Below are 26,360 nucleotides of genomic sequence, written 5' to 3' on the forward strand. Positions count from 1 at the left end.
AAGTAAGGTGCAGCCAGGGACATGCCCAGCAGTTGTGTAGAGGTGCCGACGGAAGGACCTGCCAGTAACCCACGGCACTAACCTGCTGCTCCTTTTTCACAAAGCTCCCTTCTCTCCCTCCTTCCTCCCCATCACTGCATAAATTCGAGCTTTGATGATGCTTCCCATGAGATTGCTCAAGCCCCCTGCTCCTATTTCAACCTGCCCGTCACTGCAGAGGACGAGGTCATCTTTCACCTGGTGATGTAGCTCAGGTTTCTCACTTCACAACGTAACGTGATGCACATGTTAAAAAGGTCAAAAGAGGAGAGAATTATTTTTTAAGATTTCCATTTTACAGACTAAGATAGCCAAGTTATTCCCTGCATTTTGCCTTTTGGATTGTTTGAGTCATCTCCTCTCTGTCAGGCCCAGCTTGTTCAGGTGTTTATAATGGCCTGATTTTAACATTGATTTATACCAATGCAAATGACAATCACCTGAACTGATCACAGAAGGAAACTACCTCTTTCAGCCCATTTTCACACTGTAGGTCACAATCAAGATTCACACTGAGACATTTGGTTATCACCCAACTCTCCATTTCTGGGTGTCAGTTCTATAGATTCTGTCTCTGAATTCAGTCAGCGTTGTATTTCGTAACAATTACTAGTATCAACTCCTGTTTTCTTAGAAAAATGAAAACTTTTCTAATGTCAGAACTCTGTAGTCCATAACAAAAATAAAGAGCAAATTGTAAAGTTAAAGACCTTTATCCCATTTTTCTGCACAAGTCATGCTGAACCAATGTTGAAAGCCAAGAGAAGCTCCAGCTGGTGGCATATATTTCAATGGAAGCTCGACCTAGTTCTTCCATGAAGATTCTTTAAAAGAAGTATACGACTGTGGAGATTCTTGGAAAACTGAAACAGCTTTCAGAAGTGAAAAGAAAATGGAAAGAAACTGAAAGAAATTATCCAAGAAATTTACAAACATGAATTCATTTATTTATATTTTTCAGTGTTGCACTAAGTTCTACATCACATTAATGCAAAAGTGCTCTTACCTCTAAGATCTATGAATTAGCATGTTTTATACACTTGCAAGTACCATTAGCTACATACAGCTTACCATCTTCTGTTTTTCTTTGAAATTAATGCCGGAAACATAACAAACATGCAAATGTAAGATTTCAGAGTACAGTTCTTCCGTTGGTTATGAACTCTACAGTTAGAGAATGTGCTCTGATAGTACTTTACCCTCAGCAGTGGCAATATACAGCAGCAAAAAGGATTATTCCTATGCCATTTTGCAGGAGTAAAGATTCTGTATCTTGGTTTAACATGGCAAAATTAGCATGTTTTGACAGGATCAAAAATACTTTGCTTTTATACTTGTGTCAATAAACACCAAGTGAAATAAAACAGCGCGAGTGGTTTCTTTGCAGAGAGGACCTTTGCCCCAGTACTGCAGTGCGGGTTTGGCAGGGAGGGGGGAGACAGACAGAGTGGTGGAACCATCTATTAACACTGCAACACTTCAGAAATTGAAGTCAGCATATTAAGTTCAGTGTAACACACAGGGATGAGGGTAAGTGCCTCTACAGAAGGACGCAGTGTATTGAAATTCCAAGTCTACTACAGGCATTGAATATTCTCTAGCTACAGAGAGCCCATGCTTCTAACACTGGCATTTCACTCTACGAGACTAAGCATCTCTCCTTCCCAGCTTCTGCCATAAAAATTTCAAACATCACTTCTGTAAAATAAAATTATATACTTTAAAGTCCCAAGTGCATATTACACATATTCCACACCATTCTGGTATTTCTTTTAAGGTTAAGAAGTCCTAACATGGAGGATGAAATGATTAATGCTATGTGTTTAAAGTGTAGTAAGCAGTTGCAACGCAGCAAAGAGCACTGGCTGTGTTTCTTTTGGGTGGGATGCTAGAGCAGCTGAACAGAGTGGCCCCACGACAGGGTAAGCCACATCAGTCCTTTCATACAAAGATAATTACTTTAAAAATTGCTTCTAGAAAAAATGGTTTCATTAAAATCAGACTTCAGCCTGAAGCATATCTACATTAAAAATACTGGCTGACACAGTCAGCATGGCTCAGTTGGGTACACGAAGTGCTGGTGCTAATCTCTCTCGCTCTAGAGCAATGGCCTCTAATCTTCACATGCCCATAAGCAATAAATTACACAATAACATACTGTGAGCAGCACCATGCTCTTCTCGGGTCGGTATGTATTAAATTTGCCTTCTCTGGCAAGGTTACAAGGTACTTTGATAGGCATGGGTTGACAAACATTGCTCTAGAACTAATACTGTATGATCCATACAAAATATAAACATACAATACATAGTAACATTTAACTTTTAGTCCCTGTGCAATTTAAGTTAAATCTTTTCTCATTAATGCATTTTAAAACTGTAAACCACACTATAGAGGCAGAATGTTATCAATTTCTTTAGAATGTTCAGGCTTTTACTTTATATAGTGAAATTGCCTATGAACTTGTACTATAATAAAGACATATTCCTCCTTCAATTACCATTAACTGAAGTTAGGGTACAGAATTCAAGTGCTTGAAGACAAGGTCAACTGTCCCCAGGGTAGAGGAACAAGCTACTAGTTGAAAGAGATGCTCCTTAATTACCAACAGGCTGCTAAAACGTGCCTAGAAGTTTTCCACAAAAGAATAAAATCTGTTTTTATAAATTAACTTTTTGGTCAATAATGGCATAATTTAATTGGCAAGCTTCCATAATGCAGTCATTTCTTCTCAAAGAACTGAACTCATACTAGTTGTCACATAGCAATGTATTTTAGCTCCTGCTCGAGAATAATTTCCTAAGGACCCAGCTGTATAAATGATTTGAGGCTGTTTGACATAGGGGGAAAAAGTGGGACTTGGTTCTGAACTCAGCAGGAGTCAGCTGCTACTTACAGGCAAAAAGCCAACAGAATTTTAGTCTTTTGCTCTTGTGGAAGCAGCAGCTTCTCGCAGCTGCTGAGCTCCTTCATGTACTCAGCATATAGCTATTGGTTAAAAGAAAAAGGATAGTGGTGATCAACAGCAAAAATACAGATTTTTCTATGGTGTGACAAACTGTATCCTGCCATGCTAAGCACTCCTCGAAGAAAGTTTTTCTTCTTGCAAAACTAGAAGCAAGTTCCATAACAAAGTTTATTTTTTAAAATATTTCATTATTATTTTATTAATAAATATGTTAAAAACCTTTGGGTGTTATACTCACTACCCTATGTTGTATATACAAAAGCAGACATACAAAGACACAGCTGCTGATGTTGCTAAGGCAAAAAAGAACTAAAAGTGGCATCTTGGATCACTGAGTCCAGACCCCAATACTAAAGGCACTGTGGTATTTAATCACTTTCACAAACACAGTAAGCTTCAACCCTAAAAAGCATTTAGGTTGCCCCTAATACCTCCCACTAAAAGATCACTATAGAACATTACAGCTCTAATCCTCAAAATTATTCTAATTTCTATCCTAAATTTATATCACAGCCAGTTAATTCTTTTGCAAACACTGCCTTTAATATCGGGAAAGCCTGTCTTCTTCTCAGTTCTCACCCTGATATAGACATTTCCTGCGCATGTATGTGCACAGGCAGAGAGAGAGAGGGGTAACAATCCTATATATACTCCTTGGTATCCTATCAAAAAATAAGCTCACTGTATTGCCTATTCATCCTTCTTGAACATAAATGACCAAGACATTTTGTTATCTGTTTCAAGACTGCCAAAAAATAAAGGCAACAATTGCCCTTCTCCGTTACATGGATGACCACTGCAATTGCTCTAAGAATCATAATTTTATATTTGTGTCTGCTAGTTCTAGAAAAGTGCAATGTGTAGAGGGTGTATTCAAGTTACAGCAATTTTATTTCCCTCCTTCTGAACAATATAAATCTAAAAAATAAGTTATTAAATTACACTGATTCCAGCACACCAGGTTCCACTGTCTTGTAGATTTTGCTCAGGAAGACTTCCACCTTGTCATCACCCAAGTGACAGACGTCCAAGATGCAGACAACATGTTTGCCATCTAGATCCATTGCTGCTTTTACAATTTCATCTAGGAGTTAAGAAAAGGTGTTTTAATATACATACAGTAAAAACATATAGTGAATTGATACTGTTTTCCATGCAGTAATGTGTACACGTTCAAGCTTTTTTCAGTGAAAAACCTTACTCTGGGATTTTTTATTTTTTTTTTTGGTAGAATATTGTTAGTGAATTCAATGACTAGAAACGACAGCATCAGAACTTAGATATGCAAAAGCTGAAATATGCAGTACTTACCCATTAGTGATTCTCAGATTTCACAGTATTATTCAAGGAAAAGTAAAGATGGATTTAAATAAAATCAGGTCTGTCTATATAAACATGCAGAAAACCACGATGCTTCTATTGCGTTTTGCAGTATTATACACATTAATAGTGTTCACCATATTTGCTGGAAGGTGCTAGTAATTAGAAGCATATTCTGAAGGAATATAATTCAATAGTAAGCAAATAATTCAGTTTATAGGCACTATAGGTTGTGTTAAAGCAGCTGTTCAAAGTAACATCAGTGAAATGGATTGACAAATGGACAATTACTCCACTCATTTCAAAGCAGATCAAGCCAATAGTCTCATGCTCAGACACACATACTGACTACGTCAGTATAATTTTGCCTCAACTAATAACTGCAAATACTATCTAGGTCACTTAGGAGTTTGTGGTTTGGATATTAAAATACTATCTGCAGAGTATGAGAACAGCTCCAGTAAAAACTGCCTTGAAAGTTCAGTATTAAAAAGTTACTAAAGGTGGCTACATAGAATTTATGTATCTTTCACTGAAGACGTAAACATCTGACCAACAGAGATTTCTATAAAGGATTAACTCTTAAAAGATAAAACAAGAAATGATAAATTAATAATGTCAGTAAAAGCCAGTCTCACTTGAAAGTGAATGCCTTCCATTGCTAGTGGCCTTCTGCTGACATCCAGAGATGCAACTCATATGAGACAGTAACATATCATTTTGATTGTCTTCCAGTTGAAATAAATAGGGATCTTCAGGACAAACCAGTGGAAGAAATGCAACATCTATTGCTACATCATGGTTTATACCTGTGGAAAAAAAATATTTAAGTTAGCAGAAAAATTTATCTCCAGCTCATTAGCAACTTCATGCATCTTTTCTTTTTTTTAAAGAAACAAACTATTACAGGCCAAACACTGATTTTTATTGACTTGTTCTTTGTCCATTAATTATTAACTAATGCCTAAAAATACATTTTAATATATACTTGTACAGGTATTTATACATGAGCACATTCAAATTGATATGATGCTTTAACACACTATGATTTAAGGCTAACAATGCTGTTAGCTCAGAAAATATTAAGCCAACACTGGAAACCATCTCATACTCCTTTTTAACTTTATCACTGCTTCAGGGAAAAGAAGTTCATTTTACAACCAGTGTATCTATGTAATATGAAGTGCAGTACTTGTGCTACTGTTGTCCTGAATTATTATACTGTAAGTCCCAGGATTCTAAAGACTAAATATTCAAATACCTTCTCTGAAAATCTCGCTTAGCAAATAATGGAAACTTTCAAATTATGGGAACTTTAACATCAGCATCATTAAGCTAGACAATTTCCTTCTCCTTTTAATGGGAAACCAAACTCAAACAGATTAATAGCTCACAGTAATGCTAACAAACAGATAGACATCAATTTGCATATACATATTTTAACAAATAAAGATCAATCAATTGACACTTTGTGCTAACCAGAAGCAGCAGAGAGCAGTTATGAGTATGGCTAAAATACAGCCCTGAAATTTTCTTTCATGGAAGAAAGGAGCTTTAGGAGCATCACTGCTCAAAAAACAACTCAATGAGAATAAAGCTCAAAAGAAGTATTTACAGTATTCTTAAAGGGAAAAGGACAATTAATTTGTTTCTGATAAATACCTCTCCAGCAGGAAAGTCAGCTGTCAAGTAATTGAATAATTTACCTAATTATGTCAGACTGGTTGAACTGGTAAACAGGACCTCTAATTGTAATAATCAATAGCTTAAGTACTACACACATTCTTCAAATGATACACATAAGGCTATCAAAAAAAATTGCAATTATATAAAAATACTAGAAATTGATAACTTCATTTCAAGGTATTTTTAATAAGAATTACAGCCTTCAGGTAAAAAAAGTCCTAAATCATGAGTTCAACAGAAATCTAAAACTTCAATAATTTTTTTAAACTTCAAGAAATAATCAGAATCAAGCGATAGAGGAATCCATTCAGTTTCTGACAAACCTTCAAGCCATTCATAAGTTAATGCAGCAAAGAACAACAATGTTATACTGCTCTTGCTTAAGCTTTTTTAGAAGCCAAGCTACCAACTACTTACCCAGAACTGTCACTTCGTAATACCCAAGGCCACTAGCACTTTTAAACTCATTGATATTTTTATCTGTTCTGGTTTCTTTTGGCTGGTGCACTGCTGCATAAAGGTTGTACTGTTGCATAAGTAAATCTTTGTGCACATAATCAAATTTACGTGGAATGCTTTCTGGGAAAATTGTGCTGTGGTGCAGGTATTTCATTAACTTGTCCTTCACTTGTGCCCACAGATCACTCTGCCATGAATCATGAGTTCTTCCCATCTCTTCAATTTCAGGTACATCACTCATTCCTTCTTGGTCTATTATAAACACAGAAAATATTCAGCTGCTTATATGGTCATGGAATCATATCACTTCTCTGCTAGATGAAAAATATTTTCATTAGAACATTTCAATTATGGAGACATGGCAGAATGTTCAAAACAATGAATTAAATTGGGATTGGAACGTGATTAAACTGGTAACCTCAGAGGCTAGACTTGTGCTAAAAAGACTTATTTCACCACACGAAGAGCATCATCATGGCTTATTTTTGGAGGGCATGTAACTTGTTTAATGAACAGCCAGAAAACTATGAAAACAAGTTTAAAATGGGCACAGTGAAGGTAAACTTGTTCATCCCTTGCACAATAACTATATGCTTACATTGAGGACTATGCTACATTTAAAATTTCCTGCTATACAGTCAATGATGGCTCCATTCTTCTTTCCCATTACATGTAACTTGAGGATTGTTAAAGGTAAAAGCTTATATAGCCATCACCTCCCATTTTGAAGGGAAGTGTTAAATTCCACCTTTTGAGCTTATCAGAAAGCTCATTTCAAAATATTCCCAGTATAGCCCTGTAGCTCCTCCATGCCCTGTGAAACAACTTATCAAGTAGCCTTCCGAACATTTCTCTACAAACATTTCTCTACAAACCCCAACATTTCTCTACAAACATGCTTTTTGGCTTCTTTTTAGTGTCATTAATTGTTCTTATGTTAAAAAATGTAAGAAACCAGAATGTATGCACACAAACTTCATACAACACATGCAAGAACATTCAACAAGGGAAATGAGTCTTGCTGCATTGAGTTACGACAACAAAGGACAGTTAATTTAAAGAAAATTGACACTAACACTGAAATTAAAAGCGTGCTCTGAATTGCATAAAGCAGCCTATAGTATTTTTCTCACAGAACTGGAAATCACCATAAAAGGTAAAGGGGCACATGACAGTTGCTACACGAAGAAATGTTTCTTCTCATCATTTTACTTGGAGAATTACAGTATTCTCTACAAGTGTGACTACTTAATACTATACCTTAGGCAAATAAAGTACAAAAAAAGTTTCATAATCTAAACCCCCTTTCTCTTTCTGAAACTTCCATCATTACTTTACTTTCTCCCTCAATATATGATTGGTGCTGTAACTGTCTGTCCTACTTGTACAATCCTTATTAACTCAGCATAAACAGACATGTAATCAGGACAGCACAGTGAGAACAGCCACCACTGGTTATTTAAACAAGATGCTAAAACCTTTTAAAAATCTGACCGTGTTTTAGAAGAAAAATACTATGTCTGAACTCCTCTAGGTACAGAGAGCCTCTTGGCAGCAGACTACTTTCTTCTCTAAACCAATCAAAAATATAAAAATGGCTATGGTGAACAGTTAAACACATGATTTCCACAAAAAGCAATTGAGATGAACCCTATTTTGAGTTCAGTTAGCAGGAGGATTTTTTTAAATCCACTGTATAATTCCAGTGTACAGTAGATGTTTTTTTCTTGTAAAATTTTAGAAGTTAATTTGATCATCAGATTACACTGTTACTATAAAGTTTGTTTCTTGCAAACACTTTTGTTAGTAAATCTGAGTCAGTGTACATTTCATTATCTTACAGCACTGGTTGCAACCTTTTACTCCTCCTTTATACCTCCTGCAAAAAACAGTATCTGGAGTAAATGAAATTCCACTGAGTGAACCTTGTCCCATATATGTGCATATATTTAGTAGCTACATTTACTAACATATTCATATAATTATTGTATACTTACATTAGATGAGAGACTGATTCATTTATTTTGGACTACACTCAAAATATCAGCCAACTGAAGTTAAATGGGGTTTCACATGCAGTGAGGAAATACCAGGGTAAATTATATTTTAATTTAAGAATAAAAGTATCTAAATAGATCTGTTTTACAGCTATAAATATCTAAATGTAAGTATCTAATGCAAGATTTTTTAACTACAGTTAAGAAATGAGACATCTATTTAATTTTACATCTTCACATCCTTTTTTTTGAAAACCAACCTTTTAAACCAACCCATTGAAACTGCATACATGCGTTCATTTTATGAGATCTACCCAACAGCTCACCAATACTAGAGAGCGCAACAGCACAGCACAATAAACTCTACAGCTACCAGAAATGTCTGTAAAAATAATTTCAGGTGAGAACACTCAATTTCATTTCTCATTTTAAAAAGCAACAAGAAACTTGAGCGAAGACTTACAACCAATAAAGTAATTAATTATCAAACTTTCTTACTTTTCTTACTTTTGAAGAACAGATCTCTACATAGTAACTGAGGCTGCTCTTTCTCTGGAATAAAACTTCCCTTTAAACATTTATCTGTACAAATTTTTCTCCAATTTGAAACTTTCCTAATTTCAGTCTCTTTAATGTATTAAAGATTTGGGAAAATTTACTGTAATTTCTATTGCTTTAAAGCAGCATAATGGAGTAGGTCATCATCAACAGGCAACAGAGATAACCTACTGTGGTCATTACTAAATTAAGACGAACTGCTGCCTTGCAAAATTGAAAGGATGGACACCATTATACATAATATAGCTATACATAGAAGTAAATTGGCAGATGTTAATGTTGGGAGAGATGCTAGTAGTAGATGAACTTTTAGAGAAAATTACATGACTCAGAGTATATTCAGTCAGCTTTAAAAACGGGAAAACATTTCAAAGCATTTTCATGAAATTTAAAGCAGACCAAGTTGCACATAAGGCAAATTAAGTTTCTTTCTTCATCCAAAAACAGATATCAAAAATTGCATGGAATATGAGTTTATTTTTCATCACAAAGGAAGAAAGAAAAAATTAGTAATATTAACTTGGAAAAATCCCTAAACCAAACATCATTCTTATCACTGACTTGTATGTTGCATCCATTCCCTCCCCACATCTTGTATTTGTCTTTTTAATTAAATACTCACATAGCTTTGGGGCTACCTTCCCAGAGAGGGACAATTTTATCACATGTAGATGACAATAGCAAGAAAACTGCCAACAGAAAATATATGGTCTTATGCTAGTAAGCACTTCACAAAACTAACTTAAAACTTGCCTAAAGCAACACAAAATTTATTCCCCCATACTGGGAAACAGCCCCACACTGTCCTTCCAGCCATCCTTTAGAACACATCAGGGACATGACAGAGCAGAATGACATTAACAATACCTTACAACAGTGGCTCCCCAGAGACTGATGCAACCAGATGTAAGGAACAGCTGTCTTGACAAACAAGGGTTATAAGGCTTGATTGCCTATTTTGGATCTGAAGAGAAGTAGAAGACTTAAACCTCCTAAGTTATGTAGCAACTATTTGCAACGTACCTGTGCAGCACTGTAAACTGACTGATAGAGCTTGTCCATTTTTATCTTGCATGGAATCTTCATGTTGAAATTCATCCAAGCTATAAAAAGAAAGTTATAGCATATATATATATATATATATATATATATATATATTTAAAACCTATTTAACCTCAAACACTGAGCAGCAGAAGTTCAAAGCTTGACAGATTTCTAGTGATAAATGATACAAGCTCAAATGAGTGGGTACTAGTACCTGGTTTCATCACACAAGACTTGTAACATAGCAGCTTGACATAACAAGACCTGCTACACTCAGTAAATCGGTTTTGAAGAGCTTAGGACAAGTTCTTTGCCTTATGAAGTAGACAGAAAAAGCATTTTACACTCAAAAAAACAGTGTTTGTTGCCCTCTGCTGGGCTCCTGCTGGAAATAGCATGTGAGACACTAAAAGCTGAACATCACAGATGGCCAACAGGTTTACAACCTGATTCTGAAAAAACATTTGCACAGCATGCCACTGCACTTTCATATTGGCACCCTTTAGCAGTCAAAAACAAAGCACGAGTGGAGCCACCACGTTATCATTCCAGAATCCAAAATGATAGAGAAATTACAAATATATATTTTCGTTAGGATATACTACCCTGTTTTAACAATTGGTTCAATCACGTAAACTAGATTTTTGTTATATTTCATTTTTAAACATGAAATTTTGAATTAACAGAAAGCAGCTATTCTCTAACAATCTCGAATTACCTAGGATATTATGCAGGATAAAAATGTAACAGATACTCTGAAGCCACAACATGGTAAAATAAGCTCTAGGCCCATTTATTCCTTTCTTCTTTGCCCCATTCCTTGTTATAAACTCATCATAATGTCTGAATAGACTTAGGAAAAAAACTATCTTGATTATCTTGCACCACAAATAACTGAGACATAGGCAAGACTTTGTTAAGGCACCATTAAAACTCCAGACTACCAAAGCAGTTACTAATAAAATTTTGTAACTGCAAATACATAGATAGTGAAAAGGGAATCAAAGATGAACATGATGTTTAGCGGGACATTCTGTTTTTCAGTTATAAGGATTTACAGGTTTTTTTTTTTCAATTTTTCCCATGTCAGACAGGATCTATCTTGAAAATTTCATGTCAGTGTTTCATAAAACCCAGAAAATATCTAAAATCTAGTGAAAAGATAAAAGGAAATACATTGTGGTTTTTTGAGTATGAAATGCCCTGTCATCATGGTGTGGGCTAAGTACTGGAGCAACCACCTTGTAATCTCCAACTCTAAGCACAAAGGAGTTCTCATTTAAGCAGCACAAACTGCAACTGAGGTTTCAGCCACCTAATTTTGTAAACAAAAAAAGCTGCCACTTGGAGAACCTTAAAACAGCATGACCTTACTGCATGACCTTACTTGTCTCCCACCAACCACCCAAGCTTCTCAGCAGAGTTGTGTTGAAAATGTTAGTAAATGAAAATTTGTATCTGTTTCTACGTGACTTTGTAGTCCAAAGTATTTTTCAAATTTTGAAGTCCAGGGCAACCTCAGAAAAATGCATGCAAGATGTCAGATCTAAGTGTATCCGGTAGTATTTTTATGTTTTCTGTGAAAGGTATCAGGAAAGTGTCTCTTTCTAAAATAATTGAGTAATTACACTGTGCTTCCTATGGTATTATTTCTAGATGAAAGAATGTTTCCATGAAAATAGTATCTTGTGAAGAATTAATTCCTTTTACAAGAACCAGCATGGAAAGTGATTATTGTGTATGCATAACAATAAATTAAACATTGACATACCAGCTATATTATCATGTTTTTAAGCCATTAGAAGACATTTTCAAAAGTATTAACAAAAGTAGTCTAATTAGAAATTAATGTCCACAAAACTAATTCTCACTTTTGAGACTCAGACTTCTCAACAAGAGACATGAAAATCTAGAACTATGTTGGGAAAGGCTTGCTCAAAAATCACCGTGTCAAGTTAGATATATCCCAACTTCCCCCTTCATTAAAGCAGAGGATTAAACCAAGTCATACTGCTGACAAGTTGATGTTATGGAGATGGGTTTTTTTCCTTTAAAAATTCTCTAGTTTTAGAGGTGAATAGGCTCTCATTTAGACCTAGCAGAGCCTCTGAAAAATATGAAAATAACTTGCCACAATTTTTCCCCACTTCTTTCACAGATCTGTAGCTGGGGTGATTTCTCCTACCTGCCCAACATGCTATTCTTACAGGACTGCTTTGTGCTGGATGTGCATACAGTGTAACTTGAGCTAGGTTTGTAAGAGAAACCTACTTGTCTATACACACAGTTGATATGTTTCTTTGTCAGCCAGTATGCCTGCAAGCCACCTGATCTAACCCAAATCCTTCCATTTCCTGCAATATGCCATGGCTATTGTACACCAGAACAGCCACATTCCTGTCTTGCCCATGCCAGCTTTATGAGAACTCGAGCCACATGAATTTGCTATTCCCAGCCTGCATTCTGCAGACTCCCCTTTCTACATATGCCCACTTGTAAAAAAGCCTTTATTCAGTATTTCTGGATGCACTGGTATTCAGCTTTTCAGTCATTTTACTTTAAAGTATTGTCAACGAAAAAAAAATAATCAAAATAGATGGCAGATGAATACTTTCAGAAAACATTAGGAAAATAAGCATGTCTTGTGCTTCACACCTGTTTCCTAAGCATTGGGCTGTGATAAATAAAATTAAGAAAAAATAGTTACAACTTGTAGCTATGCTCAAACAATGTGAGGAATTGAAGTGCCTCAAAACAACAAAACACCCCACTCACTGACATGTAACTGGTAAAAGCCTTATTTTATAGGCTGGTTTGAAATCAACTTAACTGTCATGACACTACTATGGTATATGCACCTACCACAGCAGTAACAGAAAAAACAGTCTTCTGCAACAATTTGACAAGTTTACAGAAACTGAGTGTTGGTATCTACCAATTTCTCCCTGAAAAATTCCTACTGATGTGAAAAAGGGGTCTGAAGGCAGTGTCAAATTCTGGGAAACTTTCAGTTATGCAAACCTCAAGCTGTACTTCCCTGTATAATGGAATCTCCATCCCTTAGCTCTCAGAGGGGAGGGAAAAAGGAGAAAAGGGCTTAAGTTACATAAACATTTAGAAGTGAAACTGCAAGAATAGAAGCATACAAACAAGTTACTTTGAAGTAGTGTAGAGTGTGAGCAGGTAGTGTACCAGCAACTCTATGGTAACTGCAGTGCTAAACTTACAAATACTAAAACACTAAGAGAACTACTGTTTTTTTTTCACTTCCACATAAAAATAAGCCTTTCTGAAATTCCTGATCTTTCCCCATACACAATAAACTATCAATTAAACTACTCAGGGGTATATTGAATGTTTAAAAGCATATTTATGTCAAATGTCTCCACTAGCAAGGATATAAATGTCAATAATAATATTAAATTAGCCAGTTTCTTTGTAACTTGCTCTTTCTGAAACCCTTAATAATCAGATAAATAAGTTACCTGAAATGGAGGAACTGAGGTTGTCAATAGAGCCTTAAAATAAGCTTTTACTGTTTAAAACCAAGGAAACTTAAAATGCAACCACATGCTGAAAAACTGCACAAAATACTCATTGCAAAATAGTTTGATAGAATATGTACTTCAAAATATATTTCTACTGTTGTTATTTCATCAACTTAAAGATTTCAGTGAGAGCTGACATTTTGTTACTTCTAAGAAACAGGACAGAAAACAATGCAATTTTAAGGTATATCAGGCTATTTTTCTTCATATGTTTCTTTTGAAATTTGGAGAATTCAGCACAACTTCATAGTTAATTACAGAAACACAGAAGTTACCTTTTAATTATATAGAGTGAACCAGCTTTCCATAATCCAACACACACTTTCTCCTCCTTTAGTTGGGGTTCTAGCACTAACGGCATAGAGTGGACACACACAGGTAGCAAGGAGAGTAAGCAGATTGAGAAAAGCAGAGACAAAGTAAACATGCCTTAACTTTTTGCTTCACTTTCAAGAAATGGGGAGAAAAACATTCTTCCCACCCTCCACCCCCAAGAAAAAAAAAAGACATTTCTCAGCAAGTAAAAGAAAATAGGATTCCTCACATTCCAAAAAAATTCCTGATTTTCCTATGGATTTGTGCCACAAGTCCCTGCAAACTCCTGCACCACCTGCAGAGATGTGACCTTAAAGCCAGGCGTCACGTTTTTAATGAACAGGCTGCAGAGCCAGGCAACATTTTTCCCCTAGAAAATGCAGTATCTGCCAAGAGGACCAGAAGAAACAATGAAGACATGGAGGCTTAAGAGAGACTCATTTATCCCACAGAAAAAGTTTTGGCAAATGTTTTTCAATAAAACAGGCATGCTTATAGGGCAGTAATACTTGCAGAATGGTCTTGCAGAATGACTAACTACATCATTACTATTGTTGCTATATCCCTAGTACCATGATTCTTTGTTTTAGGGGGAAAGGAAGAGGTGCTAAAAGTAAACAAATGTGGCAACTGAGGGGTGTATGTACTGATGACACAAGTCCAAAGCACCGCTGCCGAAAAACCCAAACATCTGAAGTGACTGACACCAAAGAGTTCAGATGCTCAAACTATCCTAGCTGTGTTTGGAAGAAATGACAAGAACTTATGGCCCTTAAACACAATGCATGAAGGAAAGTAGCTTTTTATCCCAGACTAGCAAATAACAACACTCATTCAATTTTCTTAATAATTTCCCATGTGTAGTTATTTCATTAAGTTCCAGATTTCTCAGGGCTGTGGATTTGAAATTCCTATCTGGATTTTAAAAAAATATCCTTTTCCAGATCCAAGCTGAGCTTAATAAAGACTGAGTGTTGGGTAGGAAAAGGAGCCAAGTGGCTTCTCAGGGGTAACTATACTCACACCTCTGTAGCATCAAGGATGAAGTATAGCTCAGTCACTGCTAGAAAATGCATTAATGCTATTACAATGTTCACTCTGCTGGCTAATTAAGCATCCCTCCCTCCTACCTTTGACTTTTCTAGTTGAACTGTAATCTCTCAAACAAAAACTACATATACTACTCTGCTTACCAAGATGGACCCCTGTTACTATATACTCCCTAAGTAGCACTAGTAGCAGTATAAATATATGTTTAATATCACACTCAGAATGATGTTTCAGAAGAAAATAATCCAGTTAACTAGAAACAGTGCAGAGGAAGTGAATACAAAATATTAAACTCTACCCTAATCTGTACTTGCATTTCACTTTCAATCCTGACCTGTAAAAGTTTCACTTCAAATATCTTTGTTTCACCATTGCAATTCTTTAACATAATCAACTTCACATGACTTACCCAAATTTCCTTCTTGCAGACCGTGTGTAATAGAGGCAAGGTGTTGCAGGAGTAACAGATGCTCTTCCCCTTAAAGTAGGAAATTCACCATTATTTTATAGTATTTATTTAAATGGAAACACAAAGTGAATAAAATGCATGTTTTTCTTTCAGGCAGAACTAACTTAAGACACTCAAATTATGGAATTTTTTTATGGAACTGAAATCCACTAACAAGTTTGCTGTAACACCGCCAAGACAGAACTTCTATTCACCAGGGTTTTCTTGGTCTTAAGTTTTCATTCAATCTTAATTATATTTAATCTCATTTTCCTTCAAAATATTCCAAATACCCACCCCTCTTCCCACACTATGACTTTTGGATGTGAAAAGTTGAGAAGAAAACCAAGCCCTTTACAGCATGGGAAATCCACTACAAAAAAAAAAGTGCCTGGCTAGATTTTTGTAACATTAAATCTGTCAAAGTATATGCCAGGCTTTTAATACTCAGTATGGGTATATGTGATTTTGCACAAACATTGCAACAAAGGGCAGTCTTATACAAGCGGACATTTTACTCTTGAATCTAATACAGTTTTATCAGACAAATTACTCTGTCTTATTCCATTTCCTTATATCAGACTGATACCCTTTGTCTATGTCTGACTAGATGCAATACAATTTCATGAAATCCCATCACAAGCAGAGCCATAGTTACAAGTTATTTCGAGCCTTTAGGTTAGTGCATGACCACCATCTCCTTGCCTTTCTGACAGCAAGTTACAGCTACAGGCAGTACATTCCATTAATCAGAAAGAAAAAAAAAAAAGTATGTTTGAAATTAAGGAACAGGTATACCAGATCCCAATTGTGCAATTCCAGTGAAAAAATCTTATTTCCTCACCACTGTAAGCGTTGCCGGTTCCACTGCTATGTCACTAAACTATATATGGTTCCAGTATCAACTATTTTTATTTCAAATCTGTGAGATTAACCACAAAAGTAGAACAAATATTAATCAGAAGAGAGCACTGCAAAGCAGGCACCTGCTTTAATCAGTCCTTCATTAGCCTGAACAGTATAATTGTTATATATCACCTGATGACAGGAAAATTACCTAACTACTTTTTAAAGATCAAACTATATATGCTTTTAAAGCTTTCTTATATATTTTTATGGCCTTGTCTCTCAACTAATTTCTGTAAACACTTTTTAGAAGATCCAGTACGTATTTATAAAGAGAGCTTACTGTTCTGCATCTGTATTTAACCTGCGCGGTATCTTTCTCTTGACTGAACTTTTTTTTGACTGTAGAGCTTGGTGCTGATGTTGTTCCCCAGGAGTGCAGCATGGCCCCAAAGATGACTGAATTTCTTTTGTTTGAAGGTTGGTGTTCTTCCCCTTGTGAACACAGTCTTGTTTGGACATAGCAGCACTTTCAAGAGACTGAGAAGTATCTGTCTGCAACAGTTAATGGTTTAAGAGTTTCAAAGCAAAGCTATTAGTTCCAACTCAAAAATCTGCAAGCTTTAAAGGAAAAATTTACCCCACCTTCTGAAAGTCATGTTGTATCTAGAAGAAATTAGCTTCTAATCATATTAATAAGATAAATTCTGTCTAGAAAGTGACAGTGAGCATACTGCAGTAGCTGTCTCTCCTGCGTTCTGATTATCATTATGCTATCCAGTCAAACTCGTAACTTCTCAACAGTTACCTAGTTATACAGAGGACTGCCACAACACTTTCTGAAAAGCACTGAATCATCACTTTTTAAAAAGTGCTAAATTATGATTTTCAAAAATTTTGCTCTCAAAATAGCAAATGAAATTAATCAAAAGACAGTGTAACTAGGTTCTGAACTCAAATGCAAAATTCTCCATTCTAATTATAATAATAGCTGCTTAAGTGCTATAACATTAATTCTCAAACACTGTACCTGACCAAGTTCTGCTCCTGAGGTTTCTTCAGCTGCATTGCTAGAGCTGATGTATCTTATGGCACTAATTTTTCCCTGAACAGCAATGCGCTTGTGTTCTCTGTAGTGCAAGTCTTCAATCTCTTTCTCCATTTCACCTATGGCTTTCAAAACCGATTTAACTGCAAAAAGAAATTTCCAGAAACAAGTTTTAAAGAAATACAACTTCAAAATATCTGAATGCAAGGTTCAGAAGTAGGAATTTGTTACTAAATATTCAATTGATTTAAAATTATATTTTTGAAGAATTTTATATCTTTTTGCTGTTTACATGACATGGAAAAAATTTAAACAATAAACCTTATTAGCTCACAAGCATCTTTTAGCATGTGTTATCAGACACTACATTTTTTGTTTCAGGTGAAATTTCTAATTCCCTGTATTCTTCAGTATAACTGTCTCAATTCTGATTTAGCAGAATACTCAGAGTAAAACTTCTGGGCAGATCTGTAGCTCATGTAAGCTGCTGCACTTTACTGCAGCTAATGGTGCCATGATACTTTCTGTAAGATGAGAATCTAGTCTATGATACATTTAGTCATGAAAGGGAATTTTTCTTGCACAACATTACAAATTTGTGTAATCGCTAACAGTAACTGTGTTGCTTTTTAACTGATGCTTTAAATGCTTGGAGTAAGACTGAACTGAAAAAGGCTACAAATCTCAAGGATACTTGATGGTAGGATACCTTTATTGTTTTTACAATACTTCAAAAAGTTATTTGGAGGTCGTGGAAAAGGATAATAGCCACCAATGACAGTTTTCTTCATTTGATCAGCTTCACTTTGTGTTTTAGTCCACTGAATGAAGTTTTTCACTTTGGTATCCTTGGTGTATGGCTGGCCCTTGTGCCACCCTTTCAAAACAAAAATAAATGGGTATTAAAACCAAAGCAAGCATTCTCATCTTGAAACTATCCTGAACAGTATGTCAGAAAAACTAATTAAGAAAAACTGGACTACAGAATACAAAAGACATCTTTCTACTACTCAACAGTGTTTTATGAAATGAGTCTCTTGAATTCCTTGACTAACACATTTGAAAGTGAAAGTTAGACAAATGTAAAGTAACGTAAAGAAATAAAACAATTAGCAAAAACGCTACTAGAATACTTTCTTGCAGGAGCATACAAAACAGTAAAATGATCAGAAATTGGTTTATTAGCAGGACAAAACAGATACATCATCTTCACAGGGTTCAGCAAAGATTGTTACCGACAGGTAATTTGCAAGGTATGTATTCATTGTTGGCTGCTTTAAAACCAAGATAGGGACTAAGGACCAGTTTTATCAAACAAATTGTAATTCTGACCAGTCTATGTCTAACCTCTGAACTGAAACAGATCTTATCCAATGGTTTGCAATCTCCAGCTGTAGTTCTCATTTAGAACCCAAAGAGACATATAATGAACTAAACCTAGGGTGGGGGAAAGCTTAAGTATTTAATTAGAAAATTAAGCACAAATATACGCTGCAGGAAAGCAAAGAAAAAAAACAACCTCTCAAACCCTTCATTCAGGAATAAATGAAATAATCAGAAATGTATTAACAAAAAAACCACCTTGCTTTGCTAGTCCAGTTAAGCACAAAACACTCTACACCTAGCTGGTCAGGAAAGACTGTGTATAGAACTATGTTCAGGTACTTTTTTAGCACATACTTTTTCTCTGTTTCTACTTGTTGGCAGCAAGATTTGGACTGGGTGACTGATACTTTAGGAAAATTGAATAAATGATCTGGATAAATAAACACAGGAAAGATACACCTATTGCATCTTACAACTCCCTTGCAATTAGGCCCATACATCACTCGCCTGCAACACTACTGTAATCTGCTTGCTGATTCAAGAGCAAAGATACTATAAAGAGCTGTGCCAGGTCCTGCCTGCGACATGCTGATGGGTGGTATCTAGTGTACAGTACCACAGCACCACAGAGAGCACTGCAACTGCAGATCCAGGTATTCAGACTATCTAGAAGGACTGTTCCTTCAGTGCCGTCCAGCACCACATCCCTTCCGAGACTACATGGGCTGCACTTGGAAAGTTGAAACTTGAAAGTTGCACTTGGAAAGATGAAACACAACAGCTCTTCAGATATTTAGTGAAAAAGAGTAGCTAAGACAAATAAAGGACAATCATACTTCTTTTTTTTTTTGGTAATAAGGAAATTTGTAAGCCAGAAAAGCTGGAAGTGATTTTTAACATTTTTAAGGAAGTGGTAGTCTGTATTGTTACACTATCAAAGGATTAAAACAGCCTGAAATAATTAGTGAATTAGTAAACATGTAACTTAACCTAATAATACTTGCATACTTTTCATGAGATACACCCATCAATGCCTTGCAAGAACGCAATTTGACTTTCTTTTTGCAATGATATTTCATTATTAAGTCAAAGACACTTCTGAGAGAGAAACTAATACTATGCACTGATTACTTTGTTGTAAAATGAAAATACTCTTTCCAAAGAAGATGAGAACTAACTAAAATTAGTTTAAGTTACCTGTAATGAATATTTGACTTTCATTCGAAGTTGTAAGGTAAATTGTGCTGGAAGGATTCTCAGTGAGGTCCCTTACCACTCTCATCTGTGTACACACCAAGTATGTCACTGGAGAAAAAGAAAAACAAACCTTCAGTTTTCTTCCTGCTATGTCACTGATTTTAAAATGTCAAGACTGACACATAAGGGATTAATTTTATTAAGCGCTCTAAACAAGACATTTTAGTTCTTGACCCTACAAATGTTTCAGTAGCTATTGAGCCTCTGTTATAAATTACAATGTGGAGATACAATTAATTTTTCAATTTAATAACTGTGCAAGGAAATTTCAGTATACATATTAGGACTAAAACATGAGATACTTTACCAAGTAGGATATCAGTGAAAAACAGTAAAAATATGGATATTAGATGGCTGTGTTTCTTCAGGATAATCACAGAATCACAGCATATCAGGTTGGAAGGGACCTCAAGGATCATCCGGTCCAACCTTAATAAGCATAAAATCATGAAAAGCACAAGAAATCATAACATGCCACTATAAAGCTTCTAGAGTACAAACTCACTGTTCCATTAATATCTCAGTTAAACACTGGAATGTCATTCTTTGCCATTTCCCCAGAAGGTCAAGAACAATGCAGTCACAATCTTAACAGGATTGTGCAGCTGGTCCTGCATCATATGATATAAAAAATGTACATGACCCCCATCAGTATTAATTTAAGGACGAGTGCTTGGAGGCAAAGAGAAAGAAGGCAAGAAGAAATATTTAAAATCCTTAATTAAGGATTCCCCAGTTTGAAATTTATAATTCTTAGCTCACATGCAGTAACCAACACAGTAATAAATTCAACCAGCTGTCTTTATTTGACTCTGATGCAAGAGATGTTGCCCCAGGTGCTTAAGTTTCTGTTTGAAATTAATGAGATCAGATGATCAGGCCCAGCTGCCCATTTATATGTTCAGACTAACTGGCAGGTTGCAATATGATAAGGGCTTCAAATACTTAAAACTGATTTTTTAATTTTAAAATTTTAGTTTCTGATCAGCTATTTTCTGTCTCAGGAGACAAACCATGGCAATTTTTTATTCAGTGGCAATTATACTCAGAATTTAAAATTAGAAACCAACTAGGAAAAACACTATAATAAGTATTATAGAGATGAATACTTGGGTGAATATGCTCAAACACATCTGGCTGAGAAGTTGCAAATAATTCCAGTATAAATGGTTGGTCTGAGGTCCCATCAATGGCATGTGCCCAGCGATAGAGCCAGAAGTCCTCACCATGTTCTATATAAACAAATAGTAAGAAAAACGTATAAGCATTTATTCAAAAAGTTTAAAATTGTTTGATAAATTCTGGAAGTCATATTTATAGAAAGACCTCTCTTTCTTGATCGTTCAGCCCTTCCTACAAACGTCACAAGACCAATAACATCACAGGAATGATTGTTTGGCAAGTTATCCAGTTCTGACCTAAAATCAAAACACAACAAAAATATGGGTATTTGTTAATAACAACACAAAAAGCTTTCTCAGAAACTTTTCATAAAACATTTCCAATTAACATGCAGTGTAATGTAGCAAAATTTAAATTGCAGCTTGACAATCAACAATTTTATTTTACCTTGTGATAAACCGATATTTAACTTCAGGTAATCCCCACTCTGGCTTAACCATTTCTTCTGGAATAATACTTATTTTAGTAGGAGGGTCTCGAACATTAAGGCTGATTTCTGACAAAAAAAAAGAGTAACATTTAAGGCATGAATACAAATTTTAAAAAAGCTTGAAAAATACAAAAAAAAGGGTAAAGTTTCTTAAATGAAATATTCCAATTTTATCTCACTGCTTGTGAAACTATTAATCAATTCTGACTATGTTTTCATCAAAATAAAGTAAGGAATTCAGGTACAGCATTCAAAAATGCAATTTTATTATCTGAGCAATGTTAAAACTTTCCAGTTCCCTACATGAATCAATTAGACCTGTCTAGCAAGATATTTTAAAAACCAGCAACAGAAACTAATGCTACAATACTGATTAGATAAGGAGTAATTCTTACACTAGCTTCATTCTCAAATGTCACTAAGATCTAAACTGACTTGCAGACAATGAAGTAAAACAGAAGACAGTCTAGCAGATAAGAACTTCCACATCTAATACCAGTTCAGGTAGTTATTAATATGATAGAAATACACCACAGCAGGAAACAAAAGGTCTTCCCATATCTATTCTATAGCACCTGAAAAATTTAATTTATTAAGCAGACTGTTTAGATGCTGAATAATAAACATGGTAAAGCACTGGGGGAAGTGAGGGGTTCTGCAACCAGATAAAAGATACAGGAGGAATGGCTTCAGCATCTAGAATACACAAGGTGGAACTCTATTGTCTCTCTCATAACAAGACAAATCTTGCTGGTATGAAAACCACAGATTCTGATGAAGTTTCTACAAGATGTTTGGGTAAGGAATTATTCAAATAATGCACCCAGAGAATTAATTAGGTATAAATAATGTATACAATTGTTTATATAATTCTGTCCAGCCCCTAGCAATGCTACATTAGGAAGGTGTTATACAATCAGACTCTCTACTTCAGACTTTTCTTTTGGCTGCTGCTTATAAGAAATGTATCTGGATGACAACTGTGGTTTTACATATAGTGTTTTAGGACAGTACCTCAGAGAAAATTCCGGAAAAGAAAATTTTTCCAATGCATCAAAACTATTTATTGACGGTTTCATCATTTTGAGATTATATGAGAGTCACATACTCAACTCAGGATTGCACCCCACGATGATTCAGAAGCTAAGGTCAGCCCAGGCCATTTGGAACAGCAGTTTTCGTCAGTACCACGTAAATTCAGTGATCTGTGAAATGCACACAGTGCCTAGCAGTGCAAGTCTAGGTGTTGCTACTAACTATTTAAGCTTCAGAGGTTTTAGGTTCTGAAACAGCACCTCTCAGTAGGTGCAGCTGCAAAGAGAAGCAAGCAATGCAGACCTCGCTTCTCAGCAACCTAGGAATAGGCCAGAAGCATACTGGCTTGCAAGAACTCTTAATTTGGAAAGCCCTTCCCCTTGCTGCCTTGTTAACCCTCCAGATACATTTTACAACATTTACAGGTGAATGGTTGTAAGGAAACACTGGGAAGTTGGGATCTCATGAAATTACAAATCGGAAAAAAATGATGAAAAAAGTAACTTGAGTAATTCACTGGAACTGATTCCTTTAACTAGCTGAAGAACTTTTGGGGCACTCAAAAGCTGAAATATCATATTGGGCAAATACAGAGATATTTATATTAACAGAGTAGTTAGTGAGGCATTATATTTCACTCCATCTGAACAATAACAATAAAAGCACCAGGAGTTGCATAAAATCAAATTTATAACTGCTCTAGAAATTTTAATGGATATTCTGTTCTCTTTATACTATCCTCTTAGAGGATATATGGACATAAGATCCACCAATGCATGATATTATGTGCTTTTTAAGCTCATATTAAGACAAAATTCTGAGCTTTCTGATGAGAAAAGAAAAAAGATACTGTACAGACATTGATATGAACCAAAGATTAGTAATTTCTACAGGTAATTCATGGTCTGAAAATACACCATGGCACTTTACTATAGACTGACTTTGAATTCTTCCATTACACATCTATTACCATTTACAGCCCATTAGCCTAATTTCCATTTTGATCTCTGTTAACATTTCTACCCAAATAAGGCTTGCAGAAATCGGTATTGTGTGAACGAAGCCATTAAAATGAAGTGACATTTGCCCATAGAGAAAGTCACCTCAGAAGGCATATTTTATTCTGTCCTTTTCCTGAAGAAAGGTTTTGTGGCAATATAACTTTTCAAGGCTGGCCTGTAATCATCAATAGCTTCCCTCACAAACTTACACTTCTGGCTAAACATTTTGCTCTCCTGCCAACTCATCACAAACACTTCAGATGTTAATATCTGATTTTAAGGCAAAGAATACCCTGATTCTGGCAGCAAAGATATTATTTTCGTGCACTGTTTCAACCGCATTAGGAGGCTGCCATTGTTAATAACTTATACATACACCATCCTTCAGTAGCGCACATACTTGCTTGTTTCAAGGAAGTTATCTGAATTTTCTGCATGTTGGCTGTCACTTTGTTCTGAGCATAAAAGTGCGAAAGGGGAAAGAACTCATGTTCAGCAAAGTAGAAGAAAAAAAAAGTTGACTAAATCCAGTTTGAAAGGCTATTAATGTTACATTGCAGCACTTGTACTTCGGTAGCACAGCTCCTTTGAGTATGTGTCACACTAAACAACTGCAAGGAAGAAAATACTTCCTCATAGCCAAGGAATACTCTCCATATACACACGCCCACGGTGCTGCTGTTTCAGCACAGAAAACAGTCATCGATGCAACTTTTTATGCAGTGGAGCTTTGCAGATAGTCTGGGCCTTAACCACATACACTAAAATCTAGTCAGATGAGGTGACCATGTGCTTCAGTGACCTGGAACAAAGCGTGAGCAGTGCACAAACAATACCAGCATTATTACTCAGGAAGTAGATTCAGATTAAAATTCAGTACCAGGGGCCTGTCTTTATGACCCCAATACCTGAAATCAGATTTTTATTTATTTCTTTTTTAAAATAAAGGTTTGAACGAATTGTGGCAATAAACTTTGTAGACATAATCCAAATATGAACAGGGAACAATAAGAACCTGGATGCTATGACACCTGTCAGAGCTAATATTTAAGGATATATGACATCAATTAGTCTCATCAACGATTCACTTTCTATTTTCTTTCTGTGAAGAGCTACCTTTTTACAGCTTTATTTCACTGAATCAAAACAGGTTTCTGCAATACTTAACCAATTGTAGCAAATCTCTTCATCTGTGAATCCCCTGGGGTTGGCTGTGTTTTATATGGGTAACTGGTTTTGACAGCATACTGTTCAAGAAGAAGTACCGTGCCAACCTTCATACTGTTATACCATTCAGGACATAATGAATTCCACAAAACCATTGACATCATGCCTGAACTATCAGCAACTTCAAAGTAAGCCTAAAAGAAAACAGAGAGAAAAGAGACAAAATACATTCACCTTTTATTTATCATCATTCTGGTATGTATCTATTTTGCATCAGCTACTCAACTCATGAACAATTTCACTGATGATTACAAACAGAGTATGTTCGAAAATTTGTACTGAATACCAGAAGATTTCCACAAAAGAATTCTGCCACTACTACCCCAGCCCAAAGTCTTATCTTTCCCGTGCTCCGTAATGGTAGGTGATGCCAGTTTCACTCTAAGGTTTAAGACTAAGTCTTTATCTCAACCCATGGGTTTTTCCTTGCCTTTGCTCTTCCAATTCTCTTCCCCAGCACCTGGGGGTAGCGAAGACCAGCAGGTGCGTGCTTAGATGCTGGCTGGGACCAACCCACCACACCTCCTATCTCCCTTTCCAAGAGGCCCTATACAAAAATATCACAAGTAAAACATATTAGGAAAAATCATCAAGAATTTTACAGTCAAGCAATCTGGAAGTCACTGGGTGAGAGAATTAGGGGATACAAATTGTTATAATGTTTGCCTTTTTTGTTGTTTCTTTTTTGACAAGACATACTATTTCTAACTTCCACAGCACAGAGACCAGAAACATTTAGGCTGTTATGTTACTAACAACTCCAAATATTTTTTTTCTTCACAAAAAGCTCAACTGAATTATAGTAACTGAAACACATCCACCAAAGTTTGTACAATCGCTAAATTCACCATTTCCCACTCTAAGAGCTCAGCATTTTTGCAAAGGTAGCATTTTTAATATATAGTAGCTACAACATAAAACTTAACTTCATGTGCTAACTATTTGGGAATAATGATTGCCAAGTATCCTACAGGTATTAGAGCATTAACCTATTTATTTATCCTTCTTTACCTGATAAGGCATATCCAGCTTTTTCTCTGGTTTCCCGTAGTACCTTAGTCTAGATTTGTAAAGGACTCTCACAAGAAGTGGATGGAAGTGAATTCTGCTTCTCCAGGTCATTTCCAACTGACCAAGAGAAGTCAGCTTGGAGACTAAGGAAAAAAAAAGTAAAAAAAGACCAAAGGTAAGGACAAAAAAAAAAAAAGACAGTACAAAGCCCAAAAAAGAGCATTCATGACTAAACATTTAAGTTTTCAGGAGTTAAGTCCACAGAGCAGGATGTCACGTGTGTTTTCTTAATGTTTCTAGCATCTGAGCTATCTGCACACATCGTCTCTTTGGTTTTTATGGTTTTTTTTTTAATTGAAAGCCTGATGACCCATTTAAAATGGCACAGAAGTGCTGTCAAATGAACAGAAGAGCTACTACAAACGACACTGTCGTGAGCCTACCAGGACATCGCACGTGTGCCGAAGTTCCACTTAAGCCTTCCTCCTCACCAGGCTTCGTGGACAGGCCCGTGGCCCCCAGCACTGACCACCTTTTCGAAGGCAGCTTCCAGGTGTGACACCCC

At 35.8% G+C, this 26,360-nt stretch overlaps 1 protein-coding gene across 1 annotated transcript; it reads right to left on the minus strand.

The window, feature by feature from the left end:
• Window positions 1-964: 964 nt before the first annotated feature.
• On the minus strand, window positions 965-25,933 carry RADX (RPA1 related single stranded DNA binding protein, X-linked). Its single transcript, XM_026848566.1, has 14 exons — window positions 25,796-25,933; window positions 24,726-24,918; window positions 21,479-21,587; window positions 21,236-21,327; window positions 21,019-21,141; window positions 19,850-19,957; window positions 18,036-18,203; window positions 17,309-17,469; window positions 16,622-16,833; window positions 15,394-15,462; window positions 10,051-10,130; window positions 6,431-6,724; window positions 4,966-5,136; window positions 965-4,091 (listed from the first exon to the last, which is right to left on the minus strand). The coding sequence occupies exons 1-14, from the start codon at window positions 25,904-25,906 to the stop codon at window positions 3,946-3,948; spliced, it is 2,037 nt and encodes a 678-aa protein (XP_026704367.1). The 5' UTR covers window positions 25,907-25,933; the 3' UTR covers window positions 965-3,945.
• Between the last annotated feature and the right edge of the window lie 427 nt (window positions 25,934-26,360).

The sequence above is a fragment of the Athene cunicularia genome, assembly GCF_003259725.1.
Source record: "Athene cunicularia isolate RWA chromosome 4 unlocalized genomic scaffold, athCun1 chr4_part3, whole genome shotgun sequence".
Lineage (NCBI taxonomy): Eukaryota > Metazoa > Chordata > Aves > Strigiformes > Strigidae > Athene > Athene cunicularia.